Source organism: Leptinotarsa decemlineata, unplaced genomic scaffold (assembly GCF_025532065.1).
Source record: "Leptinotarsa decemlineata unplaced genomic scaffold, Ldec_3_MD MMD2_P_RNA_scaffold_6, whole genome shotgun sequence".
In the NCBI taxonomy this organism is placed as follows: Eukaryota; Metazoa; Arthropoda; class Insecta; order Coleoptera; family Chrysomelidae; genus Leptinotarsa; species Leptinotarsa decemlineata.
In genome coordinates this window covers 10,666,641-10,690,560 of record NW_027412533.1, presented here as the reverse complement: position 1 = coordinate 10,690,560, position 23,920 = coordinate 10,666,641, and the positions used below count along the sequence as shown (strand labels likewise).

Below are 23,920 nucleotides of genomic sequence, written 5' to 3'. Positions count from 1 at the left end.
ACAACTTTAGACTTGCTTCTGGGTGACAACTGGATTCTGTACATCAGATCGTTAATTTTTTTGGTTACCAAGTAAGGTCTTGCCGTGGCCTCTTCAATTTGGGACACAAACCTTTCCGACGTTGGGGTTGATCTGCAAATGAGCATTCCCCAGCCTCGTGAACACACTCCTCAAGTTTGACAGATGTTCGTCCAAACTTTTTCAGGTAACTAAAATGTCATCAAGATAGACCAAGCATGTTTTCCGTGTAAGCACTCTAACACCAACTCCATCAAGCGTTCAAATGTTGCGAGTGCATTGCACCATGCGAACGGCATAAACTCAAACTGGTATAATCCATTGCCGGTGGGAAAGACAGTCTCCTTTTTATCCTTGGGGCAAACTGCCACCTACCAATATCCGCTTTTCAGATCTAGTGTTGAGAACCGTTTACACGCAGTCGAAACGTTCAGAGTGTTATCTATTCTAGAATAGGGTACCTTTCATTTCTGGTGACATCATTGAGCCTCCTTTAGTCTACGCAGAATCCTGTCGATCCATCTTTCTTAGTTACTAACACAACAGGTGACGACCAGGGGCTGTTTGATTTATCATTCCTCCAACATGTCCTTAACAATGGATGGAGCTTTGTCCTGCTAAGCAAAAAGAAGGCGTCTTGGTGGTTGGCTTATGGGTTTGGCATCGTCAGTATCGATCCGATGTTGAATTAAATCCGTTCGACCAATAATTTTGCTTCACAAATATATCGTTCTCTTACTCTACGTATTGGGTGGCTTTGCATAGTTCCTCTTCAGGAAGATGGCTCCACGTTTGAAAGACTCGATGAGTTCTTTTGAGTGTTGTTGAGCACGCTGTAGATGGACTTTTTCGATTCTAGCAATTCTCACAATCGGTTTGCAGGTGTCTATTACTTGCCCTTTCTTGAGAGTCGCCCTGTCATTATTAGGGTTGATTTTTCTCACTGGAATGGTCAGATTGTTACCATTTACGAGGGATCTGGCCACGAAAATTCCTGATCCAGAGTCGTTGGCTGATTCTATCAATGCTGTACCCAAACCGCCAGGTACAGCAATTTCCGCTTGAATGATTTTCTCGGTGTTGACAGAGATTCTGGATTCTTCCAGTACAACCACATCGGTGCTGCCATAAGGCTGAGAGGGCACGTCGAGCAAAATTTCCTTATTTACGCCTTTGAACCGTTTGTTCCTTATAGCCACCACAAATTCGTAGGGATGTATGATGTCTGGTTCGAAAATGAATTCGTCGACGATGTTGGCCACTAGTACCTTAGTTTCTATTTCGCAATTTCCAAGCCTCAGTCTCACTTCAGTTTCTCCATATACTGTCAATCTATCTCCAATAGCTGTTTCTAGAACGAGTACTACTGATAACTTCTTCAAACTGCTCCTATTGGAAATGTCGGCTCTCATTACTGACCTCGTCGCTCCCGTATTGACGTGTGAAAAGGCACTGGTGATTATTCTGAAATCGGTCGACAACTAAGCTATTACTGTTGTGTGCTATTGTGGAAATCGACTATCTGGGGGCATGGGATGCAGCAGCCAATGTACCCCCTAACACTGGCTGAATTTAGTTTTCCGAACCCCGACGCTTTAGTTCTGGTGATTCCGATTGCCACTATATTCTTTCGTCGGGTGCTGAACGTGATCGACAGTCCCGCCTTGAATGTCCTCTGCTGCATTTATAGTATTTAGGCCGCCCTCTTGCCTTGGGAGCAGTTCCATTTATCAAATATTTCTTTAAGAGTTTCTCTAAACCTACCATGATTCGATCTGATTCTTCGTCTTCCTTTTCATTGACGGCCCTCACTAGAACTTTTCGTTTTTGTCGCGAAGCATTTTTGACAGCTTCAAATTCTAGGGCATAAATAAATAATGGATTCATTCAATTTTTTATGACGTGCCATCCTCAGCGACTGGTGAAGCTCCATGTCACAAACCCGTCGATGAAACTATGGACACTAATCCACTGGGTGAAGTTATCAGGTGCTTCTGCGTAAGCGAGTCTCACCAACCTTTCGACTTCAACCCCAAACTCTTGCAAACTTTCTGATGGACATTGAGTTCTCACCTTCAGTTGACCTTAGTAGACTTGTTGAAGGTGCTCACTACCATATCTGACCTCCAAAGCTGATAAGACTGTTTCATAATCCTTCTGCCTATTCACTGGAATATTTTGGAGTATTTTGTTTCCTGAAATACTTTTTGAAATTCTTCCTGAATAAATGCCTGTTCCCCCCCTATACTCACTTGATTAGTTTTTAAATCTTCAAATAAGGTATATAATATATTTCACGAACATCGCTAGTATGATTTTCATACTCTTTTTTTTAGTGCCGTCCCCAAAAATGGTTATGTTGTGAATAACAAAACCTTCCTCACCTGTGTTAAAGAAGTTGGACAAGCAAATACATTTCAAATTGTTGCTTTTTTAATAAAACTGTTAGGAGCCATCCCTCTGAAGTTACGTATTTCAGAACTGTTTCTCACTGGTATCATCCTTGGAATTTTCAATTTCAAGTCACCGACTGCGCAATATGATAATTGTTGAAAAAATTATTTCTTCCAAAGTTTTCCTAAACATAAAATGAAAACGATATATTTGTTGTTGATTTTCATCCATAACTAAATAGTATTTCAACATACTTTCAACCATTAGTTTACATTATAAAAAAGAATTTTAGCAAATTTATTTCATTTATTGAAATGTGACAATATAGTCGATGGTAGATGACATTAACATATTAGGAAAAGTAAGTAACTTTATGCATCATCAAAGCAATTTTCGCCTTACACGTGAACATATAAATGCTTATTAGACTAATCTAATGAGGTGTTACATATTAGTGTAAAATCTTAATATCAAAATGATTATATAATAAAGAAGAATAAAGAAAAAAAATTAAACATCTAGAGATGCTACCTATTTTTAAGAAACCTTATACCTTATACAATTTATACAAAAAATATATCGAGTTAAGTATGTTTAGAATACTGTTGTTTTGAATTGTGGCAGTTTCAACTAGATTTATCCGAAAACTGACAAACACATTTTCAGTTCACTTGAGTAGAATTCACCAGATGGACAATTGTCTTTTACTGTGATTATCCTTCTGCCTTTTGGGATGAACGTTGTTGTCCTGACGGGGGTTTCATGAATTTGATACACGATCCTATTTGAAACCACATAGCCTTCCTCAGTAACTGTTATCAGCATCAACGTTAGGAGTATTGAAACCAATAAAAACTTATACATTGTATTTAATGATAACTGTCATGTCACTCTCTAGGTTACAATATTATATACAGCATTTCCCCATAGTTTCAAACTCAATAATGTGTGAGATCATCCGACGAAGGATAAGACTTATCTGATATAGTTGGTAAATAAACGATGATAAACGATAACATTATTGGAATTCACATCATTTCAATTTTTATTACTCAAAAATTAAAATATCACGTACGTACAGTATTAGATATTCTAGTAATTGGGTTAAACCTTTCATTTTTGTGTAATTTGTCATTAGAAATTGAAAAAACTTTACACTTCTGAAAGTTCTGTTTTCCTCATAGCAGCGATTGTACTAAAACATTACCTGACATTTTTCAGATTCTGAACATATAAAATGTTTTTATTCAGAAAATATTTTAAGTTAAAAATAATGCTCAATATTCATTAGACTATCGCTATCCTTCTCACAGCTGCAACGCTGCGTCCTCTTTTATCTTACAGGGCAGTTTTCTTGGGACTCTTTGTCGTAAATCTTTAATTGCATTCAAACTTTGTTTTTTAAAGCTCGCCAACCATCACTCAGGCCAAATTTTTCGCAAACAACCCTATATCATCGTGTTAGCGATGAAACAGTGCCTAATTTGATAGAAGATTCATTTAATGAACAGATTGGTGTCAATTATACCTGCTGGTATCAACTCATCTGTTTGTACCTGCCAACCTTATAGTTTTATCGGGAAAAAAAATCAAACCAATGTTTGTTCTTCTTATAGGCCTCATACTTTCGATTAATATACGATTTGTTCATAAAACAAATGAGAACAATGTTGAAAAAGAAAAAGTTATTTTTTAATTCGGTCAACTCTCCTTCGATTCATATTTTAATATACTGAATTTCATATAAAATAATTTTCATTAATTAAACGGATACTCGGAGGTCGTTTCTAATCTGGAACTTCTATATTCGTGTCTGAACTGATACACACTGTAGAGGTAGTCTTGAAAAAAATATTTCATTCTCAGCAACGTATATCTATACTGAAATAAAAAAAAAATCATATTACAAAACGATATGTAAGTTCAAAATTAACGTCAATAATGCGATATAATCGGTGAATTGATAAGATACGGTGGCTTGCTAATAAACACTTATTTCCGAAGTGATTGTGTTCAAAGTAGAATGTCCAAGGTTGTGAAATGTACTAAGTGTACTTTCAAACACTAATATGAATATTATTACTATGTTTTCGGCAATTTTAATTGCCATTCTCTTGGGGATTGCAAATCCCTTGGAACTTACAACAGGCGATGTTACAATAAACTTTCAGCCAACACAGAATGGTATTAATTTCAAAGCTTCGACAAGTGAGTAGCAAATTTTTTGTTTCAAATAATGAAAAAATTGTTCGAGAGACACTTCATTGTGAAATTTTCACTGAACAGTTTACAAAACTGCCATACGTGTATCACTATGAAATAGCTTCCTCAGGAGTATTCATACTAACCAATTAGTGCTCAATGAGTAATAATTCTACCCGACAAAATGGTTAAGGCTTTCGCGGTCGAGGTTTTCAGTATCACTATTTTTCAGGTTTGAAGGCCGTCGATTTTTGGAATTACTTCCTGACGTTTCACTGGCGCGAGTGATTAGCTTTTTCAGAGGTTTATATATTCTGAGTAATCTCTGATGACTATTTATGTTTACGCAGATAGTTTGGTGTGCTGATACATGTTTTTTTTTGACAAAACACAAGTACTACAGGAAAACCCTTGAGGCGCTCTCAGAGCGGTGCCTGTGCGAAAATAACAATTCACATTGGATTTGAATCGCTGGAGATTAAATCTATTTCCCCAAGTGAAAGAGTTCTTAATCAGTGAAGTTCGAGGTGTACTGAGTTGAACCTCAAAACGATGAGCAGCGACAGTCCGTCGCGTATTTCTGATATGTACCGCTCTTGGTGGGATCAAATGTGCCAAGTCCCTTGAACACCTCTCGTGTTCGCGACTTTCTCCATGCTTTTTGATATCACTGATAGCAAAGTGACTGGTCTATATTTATTTGGAAGATTTTTCTTGCCCTTTTTGGGAATAGTCTGAACGTGAGCAATCTTCCAACAAGAAGGAAAAACCCCCTTCTTGTAAGACAGGTTGAAAAATCTGCAAAATACTGGTGCAAGTTCATTTGCGCACTTTTTAAGTACGATGACGGGCACTTCATCAGGACCAGTCGCCTTGTTGATATTGAGCTGTTTCAAAATTCGCCTGATTAGACGCTGTCGAAAAGTATTTTCCGGCATTGTTGATTCTAGGGTAGGAATAGTGGGTGGTGATTTTCCCAGAAAGTCGACTGTGGAGTGGGACACACATTGTTCAGCTAGTAGATTGGCTTATTCTATGAATGTTGTTGCAATTGAACCATCAGCTTGTGTTAGTGGTGGAATTGTGGATTAGCAAGCAGTTTATCCCTAAATCTCTGATTGTGAAGTTTTTTGCTTTCAATTATCCTGAGTTTGCGGCTGTTGCGAGCATTAACAAACCTAGTTCGGTTTTTGGCACTGGGATTTTTGCGTTTCTACAGGTAGGCGGGCTTTTTGGAGGCGACAGCTTGTTCGCAATTTTTGTTGAACCAAGGTTTGCCGTTAGAAGGTCGTTTCTTCAAAAAAGGAATATATGCATCCATGGATGATAGAATAAGTTCCGTGACTTCAGGATCTTTAGAGTAGAAACAAACATCTAGTCAAAGGAAATTTCGGAAATGTCTTGAAGATCCTCCCATTCAGCTGATCTGTAATGCCAAACTTTGTACTGCTTAGATTTTTCCCCAAAATTTATCGGTAATTCACTCAACACTGAAATGAGTTTGTGGTCAGAAGACCCCAATGGAGACCTTACGGTGACTGTGAAAATTTCTGGATTGGTTGTTAGGTATAGATCCAGAAGACTAGCATTTTCTCCATCACGGTCAGGAATCCTGCTTGGCTCATTTATAATCTGAGTAAGTCCGCTGCTTATTGCAAAAGCCTCAGCTTTGCGACCTTGTTCGTCTTTGACATTTGAAAATTTGAGACATTCGATATTGTGGACATTGAAGTCACCGAATATCGAAATTTTGGTACTGGGATGATTGATTTGCAGAAAGTCAATGGTGTTTGCAAGTGAAGATGATAGTGCCCTATATTGTGTATCGCTAGGTGGTCGATAAACGCAGCATATGAATTTGGTGATTTCCTGTGATATTATTTTGAACCACATAACATCAAAGTAGCGGGGTTCTAGTATTTCCTCTCGTTGACAGGACAAATCGCTTCTGATAAAAAGAAATGTTCCGAAGTTACGTCTGAATCGGGAGTGGAAATCATAGCCAGGATATAGAAAATTGACGAGATTTGTTGAAGCACTAACTTTAGTTTCTTTGAGTTCAGGAATATGAGGACTATATGATTAAAGATGTTGATGCACTGAGTTTATATTTGAGTTGAATCCTCTCATGTTGCAGAAATCGATTTTGAAATTGCTAGTGGGCCTCTCAGCAACTGCAGTCCCTGTGGACTGATGTTAGGAAGACCCAGCTAACTGTCAGAAATAGTGGTTTTCGAATAACTTCTGCAGGATGATGCCCTTGAATCAGTTCACACCCAGTGATCCGATTGGGGAGCTATTTTCCCTCCGGAGTTTTTTGATCCTAGGAGCGCTATCATGCATTTTTCCTTATATTTCCACCCTTGAAACCGGAAACACAACGAAACTTTAGCCTGAAAGCAACTTCACCCTGCCTAAGCTGTTGCGATGGTATCTCACCGGGCGATGCCAGGTGGGACCAGCATCTACCATCTACAACATAAATATGACTTACGCAGCCGTAATATCCAGTATGTATACTCAGCGTGTATAAACCTCTGAAGAAGCTAGCCACGCCAATGAAGAAATTTCAAAAATCGACGGTCTTCAGTCCCGAAAAATAGTGATCCTGAATTATACCCGAGTTCAGTTATAAACTAATCAAAAATTCAAAAGTAATCTTACAAACTCATTAAATGGACATGTAAATGTGGAGTTGGTTTTTGAAAACCATTATTTGACAGAGGGACATGAGTTCAACCGCGACTATGACTACATTTGGAAGAGAAAGGTTTCAAACTCAATCTTTTGGAATGCTTGGAAATCAATAAATTTAGGAATTCTGTAAATTTACTAAATGACCAAATAGAATCGATTACTTCCCCTCTATTTAATGTTTTTTATGTGGAAATAATTAGTTAATTATATATCCATTTATTGAGTTTGTGATTTTTTTCTAATGTTTAAATTTTTTATCAGTTCATACTTAAACGCAGTTCACACAGGTGAAATTATTACTCAATAAGTAGCTGAATGATCATATGATTCAATTGGTGAGCATAGGTTGCATATAACCTTCTAAGTGCTCTTTATCTACTCATAATGTATGTGCTTTTTTCAAAACGAATATTTTCAAATTCATATCCAATTTTTATATCAATTTGCCAATTTGTAGTGAAAAAAATTATCATTTTATTTTTAGAAAAAAATAACAAATCAAACGTATGAAATGAAATGCAATAATGATATTTTACTCAACGAGCGTGAAATGTGGCCATTACTCGTGAGAACGAAGTTTGTCGATGCAAGCCAAAGGCAGCCCTATCAGGCTAGCGTGGCGAATCCAGCAAAATTCCAAAAAAATACATCAATTTGTAGCTAATTAGTTGCTAATTAGTTGCCAAAACAACGATTTTGTTACTCGTGTCATATTATAGCAAGAACAGGGTGAATTTGAAAAAAATATTAAAAATCGACCGATCAAGGCCAACTATTTTGTTGCTGATTCTCGAAATGTATTTGAGTACCCTCCTGAAAAGAACGACTGGGACGTCGCAAGTAAGGTTATTACAGCACCGGCAGTTGAATGGGCTATCAAGTCTTTTCAGCCCTTCAAATCTCCCGGAGAGGATGGTATATTTCCAGCTCTTCTTCAAAACGGACTGGAAATAATTTCACCTATTCTCACAAAATTGTATAGAGCTAGTCTGACGTGGAACTATATACCACCCAGTTGGTTGGCAGCAAGGGTGGTATATATACCTAAAGTGGGCCGGAGAGACTCACACCCCAAATCGGTACGACCAATCAGCTTTACATCTTTCCTGCTGAAAGGACTTGAGAGGATACTGGACGGACATATCAGGATGGTAGCATTATATGCATTCCCACTGAATAACTACCAGTATGCTTATCAAACCGGCAAATCGACAGATTCAGCATTAAACAACCTCGTTGAGAAAATCTCCCAATCCCTTGACAACAAGGAGATTGCGGTTGCTGTATTTCTTGATATTGAAGGAGCATTTGACAATGCACTACCTAAATCTATAGGATTGTCTCTGGCTAGAAAGAGTATAGAATCGACCATAACTGGCTGGATCTATGCCATGCTAGTAAACAGAACTGCAACTACGACTCTTCAAGGCGAGGCTATCAGGTTCAGGGTCAACAGCGGCTGCCCTCAAGGTGGGGTACTATCTCCTCTTCTGTGGTCGCTCCTGGTGGATAGTCTGCTTGATGCCCTCGACAGAAGAAAAGTTGATCTGCAAGCTTATGCAGATGACCTTGTCATCCCGGCAAGGTCCACGCCAGGAAGGGTAGCTTGTAATACCCTCCAAAGCGCGTTGGACGTTGTTCACAGTTGGTGCCTGAGGAAGCAGATGTCTGTCAACCCCAGCAAAACTGTGTTAATCCCCTTCACCAAAAGAAGGAAATTGGACGATCTAACGCCACTTTCCCTCGATGGTGTGGTCATTCTATTTGGAACGGAATTGAAATATCTTGGCATTGTCTTTCATAAAAGACTCACCTGGAACGCTCACTTGGAAAAAGTTTTACACAAAGCCAGACTGTCTCTATGGACATGTTGAAGGATTTGTGGTAAAACTTGGGGTTTAGGTCCCAAACAAATCCATTGGATTTATGTGAAGATTGTCAGACCAATGATCACGTATGGTGCAATTGCTTGGTGGCCGAAGGCCGAAGCCAGACAGGCTTGTCTGGCTATCAGTGGTGCCATCAGTACCACACCGTCAGCGGCCATGGAGATCCTTCTAGATCTACCTCCTCTCCACATTTTTCTGGAAAGAGAGGCTAGATGGACTGCATACAGACTTGTGCACATTGCCAATTGCCCAAATCAATTCAATGCAGAGTGCAACAGACTGTTGGTTGACATTGGAAGTCACAGCATTCTGGAAATGACCTCTGACTTTATGCCTTCAACTGTCAACTACGAACTGCCTTGTAAAGTACTATTCCCGAGTGGAGAGGACTGGATCCTGCGGGAGAAGGAAATATTGAGAGCAGATAGTTGTTGGTTCACAGATGGATCGAAAACACCTTCCGGTTCTGGTGCAGGTGTTTTCAGTCGCAGACCCAGGACAGAGTTATCTACCTGCCTAGGAACTTATGCGACTGTATTTCAAGCGGACATTTGCGCTATTGAATTGTGTGCGGAGAGATTGGATAAATCCAACCTCACTCATAAGTCAATAAAAATATTCTCGGACAGTCAAACGGCGTTGGAAGCTCTTGGCTCCCACCGAGCAACGTCTAAATTGGTAGCAAACTGCCAAAAAAGACTCTCCTCGATAGGAAGACTAAACAGATTGTCTCTGGTTTGGATTCCTGGCCATACTGGCCTGGAAGGCAATGAAGCTGCTGACTCTCTTGCAAACGAGGGAGCTGCAACCGGCTTCATTGGACCAGAACCTATCATTGGCATCGCTTTGGGCTTTGCCAAACAAACACTTAACACCTGGATGGCAAGAAGAGTTATGGGCTTCTGGCAGAATCTTCCAGGATTGGCTCACTCCAAGGCGTTTATTCACCCTTCGAAGCTTGATTCCAAACAGTTGTTGGACTAGAGTAGGGATGAACTACGATGTCTAACCGGCCTTCTTACAGGTCACTGTCATTTGAATTATCACATGCAGAGACTTGGACTGTCGGAAGACAGTGTGTGTCGCCTATGTCTGGAAAATGATGAAACTGCAGAGCATATACTTTGTGCCTGCCCCGCTGGAGACCGAATCAGGTTCTTTGAGTTGAGCAGATCCGTACTCTCACCACCTGACCTGAAAGACTACTCACCATACAAACTAATTGGCTTCGTTAAGAAGCTGGGTTTATTTGGTCGAGTGTGATTAGGTGTGAGCCACAATAAACCCTTATGCCCAACCAGCAAAGTTGTTTTATAATTCCATGGTGTTGCAACAGTTTTATTTTATTAGTATTTTATAATTACTTCCAAAATGCTAATTGATTGTATTAGATGATCGGTGAACACAATACAGTTGTAGGCAATAAAAGTGTTTTATAAATTTGTCTTAGAAATGTTTATGAAATAAAATTAAAAAACCATTATAAAATAGTCAGGAAATTATCACAGAAACGTTTTTACAACTAACTTATAAAACTTATTTTCCTATAAAAGTGAATTGTTTTGTAGCAGTTTTATAACACTTTTCTGCGAGATTTTATGATAGTTATAAAACTATTTCAAGCTTATTTTATAACTGTTTTCTGTAGCTTTAATGAAATTATTTTATTAAAATGCTTTCAGACACAATTTTATCTTCATTACCATATTGTCACTTCAATGATAATTTCCCAACTATTTTATAGTATGGTATATTTACTACAATTCCAAAACACTAACATAACTGTTATAAAATCAAATTGCTTTCGCTAATTTATATTTGTTGCCACCAAAAATAAAATGCAGCATTTAAGAACAACCAGCTGACATCGATTCCTAATCACAGCTTTGGAAAATTCTTCAAAATATTAGTTGTATTTAGTGGGAATATTTTTGTTAAGTTATTCAAGTGGAGCACCATCGATGTCGTGGTGGAAATTAGTTCTTCAGCAACTTCTAAATATTTGATTTTTATTGAATATAGGTACCCCATAAGTAAATTCAATATTTTCAAGGCATTGGGTTTAGTAACTCAACCTCATTATTCACAATTTGGAAGACTGTAAAATACAAAGGGTTTGCAGTGTCAGTTTATCGTTATCTATTTAGGAAACCTGGATATATTGTTCTGAGTGAAGCAGTTTCGTGTTACAACTCTTTAAATGATGACAAATTCAGGTACAGCAAGGTATGCTTCACAGACAGTAGAAGTAACTCCTTGAATAACTAATAACTACTGTCATATAGACGGTGTCCCATAAAAGATACATAACTCTGGCTTTTTCACACTTTTTGTGACAACTTGTTTGAATGAAAATAACCCTGCTTGCTTTTTGGGTTGCATAGACTTGATAATGTTTTCTTGTTCTGTATCGTCATTCTTCAGCATTCGTTCTAATAGTTCTTCTTCAGCAATTTGGTAGGTCATCAAATGACTTTGTTTTAGTTTATACATCATTCTAAACCAACTGGCTTCGGGCATAGAATTGTGGTTTCGTATTAGCTTATCAGCATCAATTTTTGGCCATGAGAGTTGGTTATTATTTACCCATGACGACGGAACTATGGTGAACATATATACCTAAAACGTAGATAAAATGAATCAAATCCAGCTTCAAAAACACAAAACTATCAACTGAAAATATAGGCCTGATTTATCAAATATCTGGTCAATTATTGAAGTTAATCAAAAGATATATTCTGACATCAAAAACTTACCCGTCATTTCCACTAAACGCACGACAAATTGAATATCAACAATATTTAATCCGCGTTCATATAGGTTATGTCTAATATTCATCATGTATTCAGCATTAGACAACGGATATTTATCATAAAAAAGGTAATATGTGGTGAATATAAGTAATTTATATTATAAGAGTCACCAAAGTGTCATTTATTAGCAAAAATGTTGCCAACTAACTTATAAACAATCACAATAGTTGTGTACCGACAGCAGAGCCAACAGCGGAGCAGAAAGGCAAACAAATATCAACAGGGCCGTATTCTTAGTATTCTGTGTAAAAAAACTATCAAAATAACGGGATGCTTAGTTGTGTTTCGAAAAAATATTTCATATAGAAATGAGGTGTTAGGGTTGGATGGGAGTTCAGTTTTAGCAGCTAAACCATACAAGGTGATTCACGGCATTTAATTCATTTGGGAGTATCTAGGTTTCCAATAATTTTGTGATTTGAGCGTATGCGTTCGCGTTCAAATTCAATTGTATAGGTTCGCTATCCGCTTTCTATAATTAATTCGTGACAGTGTTCGTATCCATAAGTATTCGTTAGTGTAAATGGCTTTGATGTTGGGATGTTGACTAATTGACGTATGATGGGATCGAATGGGATCGAATACTCTATTTGTAACAAATATTTTTTTATAATTTTTTGTTTAGTGAAAGAAGGGATAATGGTTGGTTTGGGTTAGTTTGGTTTTGTTTCAGTTATTTCAGAAAATCCATCTATTAAAAAATATATGGTCGGAAATCTTAATAGTGGGTCTAGAACGGTTTGGTGTTGGGAGAAAACTCCAGTAATATGAGGTAACACTCTTGCAAAGGGTTGCGGTGGAGGGTCGAATAAACCCACTCATTTTAGACCTACCTACCTACCCTCCTGATGAGCAACAAATTTGAAACGCTTTTTATTCTCAGGCAAACCAGTATCAAGATAGCAAGATCGAGGAAAAAGGAAAAACAAATTTAAAAATCGGCCGATCAGTTTCAACTATTTTGTTGCTGATACTCAAGGAGTATTTGAGTATACTCCTGATGAGCAACAAATTTGAAACACTTTTCATTCTAAGGAAAACCAGTTTCAAGATAGCAAGAACGTGGAAAATAAAAAAAAAATGAAAATCGGCCGATCGGTTTCAACTATTTTGTTGCTGATACTCAAGGTGTATTTAAGTTTACTCTTGGTGAGCAACAAATTTAGAACATCTTTGATTCCAGGAAAAACCAGTTTCAAGATAGCAAAATCATAAATAATAATTATTTTTTTTAATTTTTCGCTATATCCAAGGTTTAGCAACTAAATATTCTGAAAAGATCAAAGGGAAAGTATATAATTTATTGAGTTACCTTGTTACCTTTATATCACGACAACATTATTTGCGATTTCTAGATTTCGGCACGAGCAACAAAATCGTTGTTTCGTCAACTAATATATATATATATATATATATATATATATATATATATATATATATATATATATATATATATATATATATATATATTTTGCAATTTTGCTGGATCGCCATGCTAGCGTGATAGGGCTCCCAAAGACAAGCATCGTAAATCATTCGTGTAAGTAATGACCATTTCTCGCGAGTAAACTATTATACTTTTTTATGATTTATTTTAGAATAAAATTCGTATGTGTAAAATATCCCAAATGAGACAAATATTGAATTTCATAAAAGGAAGCAAGCTTGAAAAATACTTCTCATTTGGTTGTGCCACGATCATTGGTTTACAAGCTCAGAGTAAACCCACTGCGCTACATTACTTCCAACAAATTAGTGTAATTAAAAGTTATTTACGCTTCTGACTACTATTATTTTGTTAGTAAGTGACGAACTCTTGAGAAATATCAATTTTTTCGCCACATTACAAATTTTCGAGTTCATGTTTTATTCTTGTTTTTCATGAGAAACTACATTTTTCAAAATGAACCATCCGTTTATTGATTAATTACGATAGCACTACGAGTGATCTTCTCATTCCCAAATTCAGTGTTGTAACTACAGAAGTCAGGAGGTTCTTTGACAACTGATGAAATTCTAGAGGTTCCAATTTGGTTCTTCACTCTAAGGTTCAAAATGAGTCCTATAGTAACGCACAAAAATCAGGAGCTACAGCGAAAATACCATATCCTTATCCCAATTCACAATCTTATTAGGTAACTCTAACCAAATTTCATATGAATAAAACTTTTTCAGATCAGCAGATAAAACTAATTGGAACTTTGGGTGTTGGTAAAGATTTACAGAAATTTCAATGCATTAATAACACAATTTGCAAAGCAGATAACTACAACTTGATTATTAAACCAATCGACGGTAGTTTGAAAATAACATGGGATACGAAAATCAGCGATGAAGTTTTCTCAGATTGCTTCGACCTCAAAGGTGCAAATTGGTACGGAGGACCACAGAGAAGAGTACAAAGTTGGCCATTGGAAAATATGAACATTGACGGCAGGGAACCATACGTTATCAAAAGATCAGATAACTTTGGCGTTGCTGAAAGATACTGGTTGAGTTCCAAAGGTGTCTCCATCTATCTGGACGAGACGGTTCCATTATTTGTCGACCAGAATTCCGAATCAAAGAGCGTTTGTTTCATTGCCAAGAGAGAAAATCCATACAGTGCCAGAAATAGGGTTTGTAAATTTCCTCTATACTTTCCTGAATATCTTCAATTATGATAAAATAGTGGAAAAAATGAAGTTGATTGTTGATATTTGTCATGTTATTGTGGAGGAAGGTGCATCATGAATATCATTTCAGAAACTACAGGTTACAATTCTCTTACTTGTTTTACAGATCTTCCTGAAAATTTTTTTAATTATATATTATGAGTTATTTTTTTCCACGAAGATGGGGTTTTGAATTCAACATCATCAAATTAAGAATATTGTTACATTTCTACAGGCTACGGACAGCAATTTTTCAGAAAAGTTGTACGAGAAAAAATGTACCGATATCTCACCATCCAACGTGCAATTATTAGCAGGGATAAACGATATGCAAACAAGATGACACGCTCAAACCGTCAATCATCTTACTGATTTTTGTCATAATCGTTGGATAAAGTGATCTCTTCAAAAGACTATCATAAAGAAGGTTCCATAACGTAATGACTAGAATCGACCCCTGTACCCCATAATTATTCGTTTATTATTCCATATCGTTATCTGTCTACAGTAATATCATTTTTACTGGCATATTTACTTGGCAGAAATCATACCGTCTTAAGGATAACAGCGATAACAGCCCTGTTCACGGGTTTCACTCTTTAACCGTATTAGAAGTAAGTTCCCAAATAGTCTGGGCTATAAGTTTAGATTCGTGTTGAATGGACATACTTTTAGTAAAATTAAGTGGTTAGGCTCATTCGATCCGGAATATTATCTAGATCAATTTCACTAGTTCAGACTTCCATTGTCTACTATATAAAATGATTTGAAATCCCTGAAACAACTAAAAAAGAAGAAGAATTGAAAATGAATAGCTGAAAATAACAATTATATTAACCAAAATAAACCTGAAATGAAATAATAGTGAAATAAAATACAAGTGAAAATAGAACAATTGAATGAATTAAAATAAAGAAATGAAATAAGAAAATAAAAATAAAAAGTGGAGAGATTCCAAGTCACGTTAGTTTACGACGTTTCTATTGTTAGTATCTACAATCGTCTACAGTCGTCAGGTTTATTTTGGTTAATATAATTGTTATTTTCAGCTAAGTATTCATTTTCAATTCTTTTTCTTTTTTAGTTGTTTCAGGGATTTCAAATCATTTTATATAGTAGACAATGGAAGTCCGAACTAGTGGAATTCATCATGAAACATTGTCAATCACCTTCAAACAAACATTGTATAGATCGTTTGAAGGTGATTGACAATGTTTCGTGATGAATTTCACTAGTTCGGACTTCCATTGTCTATTATATAAAATGATTTGAAATCCCTGAAACAAGTAAAAAAGAATAATTAAAAAAGAATAGTTGAAAATAACAATTATATTAAGCAACAATAAACCTGAAATGAAATGATAGTAAAATAACCTACGAGTAAAAATATAATAATTGAATAAATAAAAATTAAAGGAATGCAAAAAGAAAATAATAAAAATAAAAAAGTGTAGAGATTCCAAGTCACGTTAGTTCACGACGTTTCGATTGTTGGTATCTACAATCGTCTTCGGGTGATGACTGGACTGATTCCTCCGAGAGATGACTATTTTATAGGTCGTTGAAATACTTTCACTTTCTCTACTTTCCATTTTCCGCTTCACTGATTCCGTGAGAGATGACCGATTTGGCGGGAGTTGGTCATTTCTCGTTTGATGATGGGTTCCAAGTACAACATTAGAACCTGTTTTAGATCCGGTAACACTATCCGTAGCAGCCTCACAAAAACCAGGCCCCCAAACGCAGACTGCGATTCCAAGAATTGCATTTACCGGATACCCTGTGAGTGCGGAAAATCCTATATTGGTGAAACTAAGAGGCCATTGAATATTCGCATTGCCGAGCACAAGAAGCACACACAGCGAGGAGAAACCAGCAAATCAGGAATAGCAGACCATGTTTGGACCCATCAACACAACATCGAGTGGTCCCAAGCTGAGATCTTGCACAGAGAGGAACATTGGTTCAGGAGAAAATTTAAGGAAGCCGCATACATGTTGTCCAACAACGTATTCAGCCAGGCCAGCGTAGATATACGAAACATATGGAAACCCATCATCAAACGAGAAATGACCAACTCCCGCCAAATCGGTCATCTCTCACGGAATCAGTGAAGCGGAAAATGGAAAGTAGAGAAAGTGAAAGTATTTCAACGACCTATAAAATAGTCATCTCTCGGAGGAATCAGTCCAGTCATCACCCGAAGACGATTGTAGATACCAACAATCGAAACGTCGTGAACTAACGTGACTTGGAATCTCTACACTTTTTTATTTTTATTATTTTCTTTTTGCATTCCTTTAATTTTTATTTATTCAATTATTATATTTTTACTCGTAGGTTATTTTACTATCATTTCATTTCAGGTTTATTGTTGCTTAATATAATTGTTATTTTCAACTATTCTTTTTTAATTATTCTTTTTTACTTGTTTCAGGGATTTCAAATCATTTTATATAATAGACAATGGAAGTCCGAACTAGTGAAATTCATTGTATAGATCATTGTGAAAAAAAAAATTAGTTCATGAAAAATTCAAAAAGTTATAAACAATCAAAGACCCTAAAAAGCAGTATTTGGTTTTGTTGTTTATAGTTCGTGAACTATAAATATTTTTGAATTTTGAAAAAAAAATCCTTCAAGAGAAGGAATTTAACACTGAAAATTAAGGTACTTGAAGTGAACAGAAAAATTTAAAAAAATTATGATATGATCCAAATACCATAGATAACTGATTCCCGTCGGAATTTTTCATTAAAATTATTAATATTATTAATATTAATTATTATTAAAATTTTTATAATCTAGACAACTGTTAATTAACAAAATTTTCTAGAACTTTCTTCATCGTTCAAAGTAAAATAAATATTTGAATAATTACCATAAAATTTTTTCGCTCCTTGGAGCCCTTCTTAGATACACACAAAAGAAGATTGCATGATAAAAGTTTTGAAAATTTCAATACTTTGTTTATAAAGAGTTTTTAAAGTAAACAAAAAAAGAAAAAACACAATAATGTTGCGAATTTTCTTTTATTTATCATTATTTCATCGTTTTTATGTCAATAAAAGACATTTATAAACTGAAACAAATAATTTTTATCTCCATTTGTTTATAAATTTTTTATTAACAAATGAACTATTCCAATATTTAAAAAAAAACTTCATAGAGAACTGTCAATTATGATTTTTTCCAAAAAAAATTCCTAATAATAATATTTAATTGTTTATAATCGTTTTTTTATATATGTACTGTTTAAATTATTACTTGAGACATTTTTTCTTTTCTAAAATCATAATTGACAGTTCTCTACAAAATAACAGAAAAAATTTCATTTACAATTTCATTATTTATTAACTCAACAATTTGTTATAAACAAATTCTCAACTTAGCTTTTTTTTGTTCTTGAAAGTTATAAAAATTAAAATTACTACCACGAGCATAAAAATACGGAAATTTTTTTTTCCATTATTTATTCGTTTGAAAATACACGTGCTGCAAAAGTTACAGCAGCTGATCCATTTGTTGACTTTAATGCTTATATAACTTTTAAACTGCTAGAGATACGACAATAAATATTCAGGTCATTTTTGTAGATAATTGAATTATCTTCTAAATGTCATCTTGCATATATTTTTTAGTTATTGTTAATTTGTTGTTTTGGGCATTTGTTAATAAAAATTAACGATATCCTCGGATTTTTTTAACTTTTCAGCTATAATATCCCAAGGACATTGATAACTAACGAAATAATTTTATCACAGTTTTCGAAAGCACGTTATTTGGTAACATCCCGACGCCGAAGGCGGAGGGATGTTACCTAAAATAACGTGCTTGAGGAAGTTGTGATAAAATTATGAGTTATTTATCAATGTTCGAGGGATATTCGGTGAGAAAATTTTTTGCAATTCGAACAAAATTATTTATTTAACACACAGTTATTAAAAGAACAATTCGTATAATGATATTCCGTTGATCTTGCTGTATTTGCCTCGGTTACTGCATAGGTGTTTCCACGCATACTATTGATTATTTGGTTATGATGTTCCTGATCAATATTTATTTTGAACACCAAAGCGGGGAAGTGACATTTTCGAAACAAATTGAATTACTGAAATGTCAAACAACTTTATTGTGTTGGTTGCTTAGCAATGTCATGACATAAGTGATAACTACCCGTGAAAACTATCTATGGGTAGTTATCAGTGTAATGATGGTTTCATTGGTTATTTCGACACACATGACTAGAAATAGACAAATTTGATAGGATAATTTTTTTGGCAAAAAATTTTCAGGCTAACAGCTCAGTAAATAATGCGAATTAGGATATTGAGCTTCAGAGCAATTTTGTTGAACTATAAATTATCTTACAGTTGCAGTTGGTTATTTGTTTGTTTATTTTTTTATGAGCTATTAATGAATTTTAGTAATACATCTCCGAAAAGTTCATAGATTGTTTGTTTTCTTCTATTTCCACATGATTATATACTGTTATTTTCTTACAAATCATTACAATGTGCCCAAATTTCCAATATTCATATGTTTCTGGCTTTTGTTTAGAATGTTGTACGTTACAATATGCAGCTGCTTCTCCAAAGGTCGTCTTTTGTCTAATCCCTCTAACCTGATTTATCCTACTACCTTTATCGAAAACATGGGTTACAGTTTTTACTTGTTTTGTCTGGAAACGTGATTCATACTCTTTTAAATGACTCTGTTGATGGAGATGAGGATTTCGAATACGGCATGGTCACTGACCAACAAAATAAAAAGTAGTCAGCTTATCAAAAAATTATTCATGGAATCTTCGGAGCAGATTCAGAATCCGAATCTGAAGAAAAAACGGAGCCAGATGAGACTGGAGTAGAAGAAGAAGAAATGGAAGAATCTAGAGATCAAGAAGATGAAGATGAAGCAGAAGAGAAAGAAGAGCAAAAAATTGAAAACCCCCCGAGTAACAATTGAAAAAGCATGGCACGTTCATTTCCAAACCTAGATATTGCAAGTACTTCAAAAACTTCCCCCCCCTAGAAAACGGAGGAAGAGACGAAATTAATAAAATAAATTGACTGCTTTATCATTCTTGAAATAATAATAACGAATATTATCGACGCTAATTGTAATTTTACGATTGAAATTTTGTATTCGAAAGAAATAAACTGCTTTCAGTTATATAAATATCATATCTACTCAGAAAAAATGCCTGAACTAATAATTTGAACAGTAGATATATAAAAAAACGATTATAAACAATTAAATATTATTATTAATAAAAATTTTATAAACAAATGGACATAAAAATAATTTGTTTTGGTTTATAAATGTCTTTTATTGCCATAAAAACAATAAAATAATGATAAATGAAAAAAAAATTTTACAAAATTATTGTTTTTTTTGTGGTTATTTAAAAAAATTATTGTAAACAAGTATTGAAATTTTCATATGATATCATAAATTTTTAAATTTTTTTTATTTACTATAAGTACCTCAAAAATGGTGCGCGGACAGCTATTTTCAGCGTTAAATTAAAATTATAAATAATGGAGATACCATTTCGGGAGTCGAAACTTTTTTTAGTAAATTTCCTCCTCTTCAAGGATCTTTTTTTCAAAATTCAAAAATATTTATAGTTTACGAACTATAAACAACAAAACCGAATATTGCTTTTTAGGGTCTTTAATTGTTTATAACTTTTTGATTTTTTTATGAACTAATTTACTTTTTTTTCACAATGATCTAGACAATATTCCGAATCGAATGAGCCTAACCATTTAATTTTACTGATAGTATGTCCATTTAATACGAATCTAAACTTATAGCCCAGACTGAAAGAGTTTTCCTCCAACCTGCATTAAGCTGATTGAAACAGGATATACAGGGTGTTTATTAAACATGCGGCAAAAATTCAAGGGACTATTCCTTGGACTATTCTAAGGATATTTTGTCTGTTGATGATTTTTAATAGGGCGCTTTGTTTCGAAGATACGAAGCGAAAGAGAATTTCGACAACAACAATTTATTAATTGAATAGAATTGGCCGATACTTGATGAAAATCCATATTAAAAAATTAATCAATACAGTTTATTGTATGATTTTCACTATAAAGCAAAGTTTTATGCTTGAGGAAGCTATTGTATAGCGAAACACGTGTCACGGTTTTAGTAAAACCCTTTTTTAGTGAAAATCATACAATAAACTGTATTACTGTATATTACATGTAATGTTTCTTAATCCACAGGAACTATTGAAAATGACTACCCCCTGATCAGATGCAAGAATCCAATTTCCTCCTCATCGACTCCCGAACTCTTTCAAAAACACCAGGATCGTTTCTGATTGCGTTACACCCAACAAATTGAATGTATGCAGCCGTTTGTAGTAATCGGAATGTTGTTGATAAGCACCAACGGAATTGTTAAAATTTTCATTACTTGGTAGGCCAGAGTAGTGAGCTATACTTTTATTTCGTCTACGTTAATTAAGCGCCCTATCAGAGGACAAAATATCCTTAGCAATAGTCACTTAATTTTTTGCCGCATGTTTAATAAACACCCTGTATACTATCATTGGACTTGACTTTGACAGACCTGTTATGGATATATTTATCTGAGCACCTGGTATAATTTACGTGCATGTGTACTGAGACGTTATATAGAATAACCAACGCTTAAAGGTGACTAATGGCCTTAGAAGATGCAATTAATTTAGATCTGACTGATTCTTCAAACTGAAAATGAAAGGTTGTCCATCAAAATTCTAAGACGTCAATGTGTTCATTTGTATATGATTTTATTGGCTATTCAATGGTTTCAACCCTGTTGAATTTTTCGTACTTGCCAACTTCAGAAGCCTTACCATATTCTCGAACCTTACACACGTCTATCAGTCTTCTGCTAAGAACCAGGAATATACATGTATCAGACTTGGACCCACTTCGCATCTGAGTTTCAACTAGATGTTGAAGTAGCTGCTTCTATTGTTGTTTTTTCTGTACTTTCTTCCAATCATAATTGACTGATCTGATATCAACCATAAAATTATTCAAACTGAACTTGGAAACCAGAATCGTAAAATGAACATTATTTATAATCACACCGTTTTGAAATACAGAAAATGGAAATGAAACCCAATCACATTGTAATAAGTGATATTCATGTATATTTTTTGCAGATAACTCTGTACTATGATGTAGTGTTCCGATCTGACGCAAAAGAAACTCATCTTGATGCCATAAACAATTATTTGGGCAAACCCACAGGTGAGAATAATTTTTATTATCTATAATAATATCTATGTATCTAATTAAGGTTAGACGAGCCTCTTATCGAAAATTACCCAATTTATAAAAATATTCACAACAATAATACAAAAAAATTACATACATATACAGGGCGTTCCTTAATAATATATGAATATTCGAGGGTGTCAATTAACATTAAAAAATAATGATAGGTTGCTATATAAGCTAAGGTCGAAAATGTTCATTTACGAAAATACGGGGTGTTGAATTTTGAGGAAAAACATAAATTATTCAATACTTCCAAAACAATTTGTTACATTTTAGTGATATTTGGTAAGCAGTAACAGTTGATAATAGTTTTGATTTTTCAATAAAAAAAATCAACTTCCACAGTGACGTGGGTGCGGGAATTGACTTCGATATTTTTAAAGAAAAAACGCCTACGGATTTTCCGCAAATGAAATTTATTTTTGAACTTTTCGTTCAATTTTGAACAACAAGGCTACTTGACTTTTCGTCGTTGTCGAGTATTGAAAAATTTTATTGCATTGAATTCGAACTTACTTCAGTTTTTCAATTAGTTCGGCAGTAACACTTGATAAAGCTACATATTTCTCGAAACAAAAAAATCTCCAATTCAACAGTGGAATGCGTTCGGCCCTTAACCTCGATATTGGCCTATTTAATGACCACATTCATCTTCACTGCTCTGATCAACTCAGAAAGAGGTTTCAAAATATGTCTATTCTCCTTCAATGTTGTAGTTAAACAATGATGAAAATATTCAATTCACTTTAATATATAGTGAAAAATAAAAAATAAAACTTTCTCGTTTTCTAATCACTATTGTGTGCGTTTGAAAATGCCTTTATAGGACTTCAGTTACAAATTCAAGTAGTAAAAAAACATGGAAAGTTTTATTTCTCATTTTTCATGATGATATCCTACCACGTATATAGTAACAGCTACATCTGTCAATTTATTAATATGTAGTCAAAAACTTTTTTACAAAACCCAATTTTCGGATAGTTTGTTTCCAGAGCAAACATAACCATGGCTATACCCTTATATCCATGCTCATATCCATACTCAAATCATAAGATTAGATTATCTGTCCAAAACTAAACTAAATTTTTAAATTTTGTCATTTAGGACATCCAAATACTAAAATGATATCGGAACCAATTTGGACTACATGGGCTAAATATAAAAGGGATATCAGCGAATCTACTGTTCTTGAATTCGCAAAAGATATCAGAAATCATGGTTATGAAAATGGACAATTAGAAATCGACGATAACTGGGAAGTGAGTATTTAACTGAATATGAACAGAATGGCCTTTAAAAACATCACAAACAAGTTTTCTCGTTGTTCCCAAAGTAATAACTGCTTTGAGGATAACCAGAACACTTTGGTAGGAGCAACTCTAGTTGCTACCTGGTTTTCGTGGTTTATTTATCATGAGAGTACTGCGAATTATGTATTCAGGTTTTCAATAGACTCTAATTTTGTACTTAGATGACCTTCACTGCAACTTCTGAAGTGAAGCCATAAAATTTAAAATTACAAAATGAGTTTTCTATCATCGACCTGTCTATTGCAAATACATCACAATGTAGTACCTGTACTATTCTTTTTTTCTCCTATCGACGTTTATTTTTCATGATTTGTGTACAAAGTACAACACTGTTTGGAACGAAACCTTCGTCATTGTTTATTGATCTGATTCCACATTGTTTGATTCCTAAACCTTTCAAACCAGTCACGTACGTATGTTGAAAGACACTTGACTTCTCTGGTCTACGAAATTGAATACGTGAGACGTGCTCCTCGAAACAAATTGTTGTAGTACGATTAGTCTGACCAAACTATTTTTTGTCTCATTTCGTCGGACCAACCTCATGATGTATTTTGGTTCATATGAAACAATCATAAACTTTATTCATCGATTTTCAAATGGTGGAGGATTTTTTAAGATATTCTATGTTCTTGTTTTCCAATCAACTTATCC

General features: G+C 34.8%; 1 protein-coding gene across 2 annotated transcripts in view; it reads left to right on the top strand.

Moving 5' to 3' along the window:
* The first annotated feature begins 4,388 nt into the window (after window positions 1-4,388).
* Window positions 4,389-23,920, top strand: part of LOC111515974 (myogenesis-regulating glycosidase) — a 55,411-nt gene continuing 35,879 nt past the window's right edge. The window contains exons 1-4 of one of the 2 annotated variants that reach the window (XM_074169940.1): window positions 4,389-4,620; window positions 14,189-14,631; window positions 21,839-21,926; window positions 23,061-23,215. In XM_074169940.1, coding sequence (XP_074026041.1) covers window positions 4,482-4,620; window positions 14,189-14,631; window positions 21,839-21,926; window positions 23,061-23,215 — 825 coding nt within the window. In that variant the 5' untranslated portion in view covers window positions 4,389-4,481. The remainder of the gene's footprint in view (window positions 4,621-14,188; window positions 14,632-21,838; window positions 21,927-23,060; window positions 23,216-23,920) is intronic. The other variant, XM_074169941.1, reaches the window with a different exon arrangement.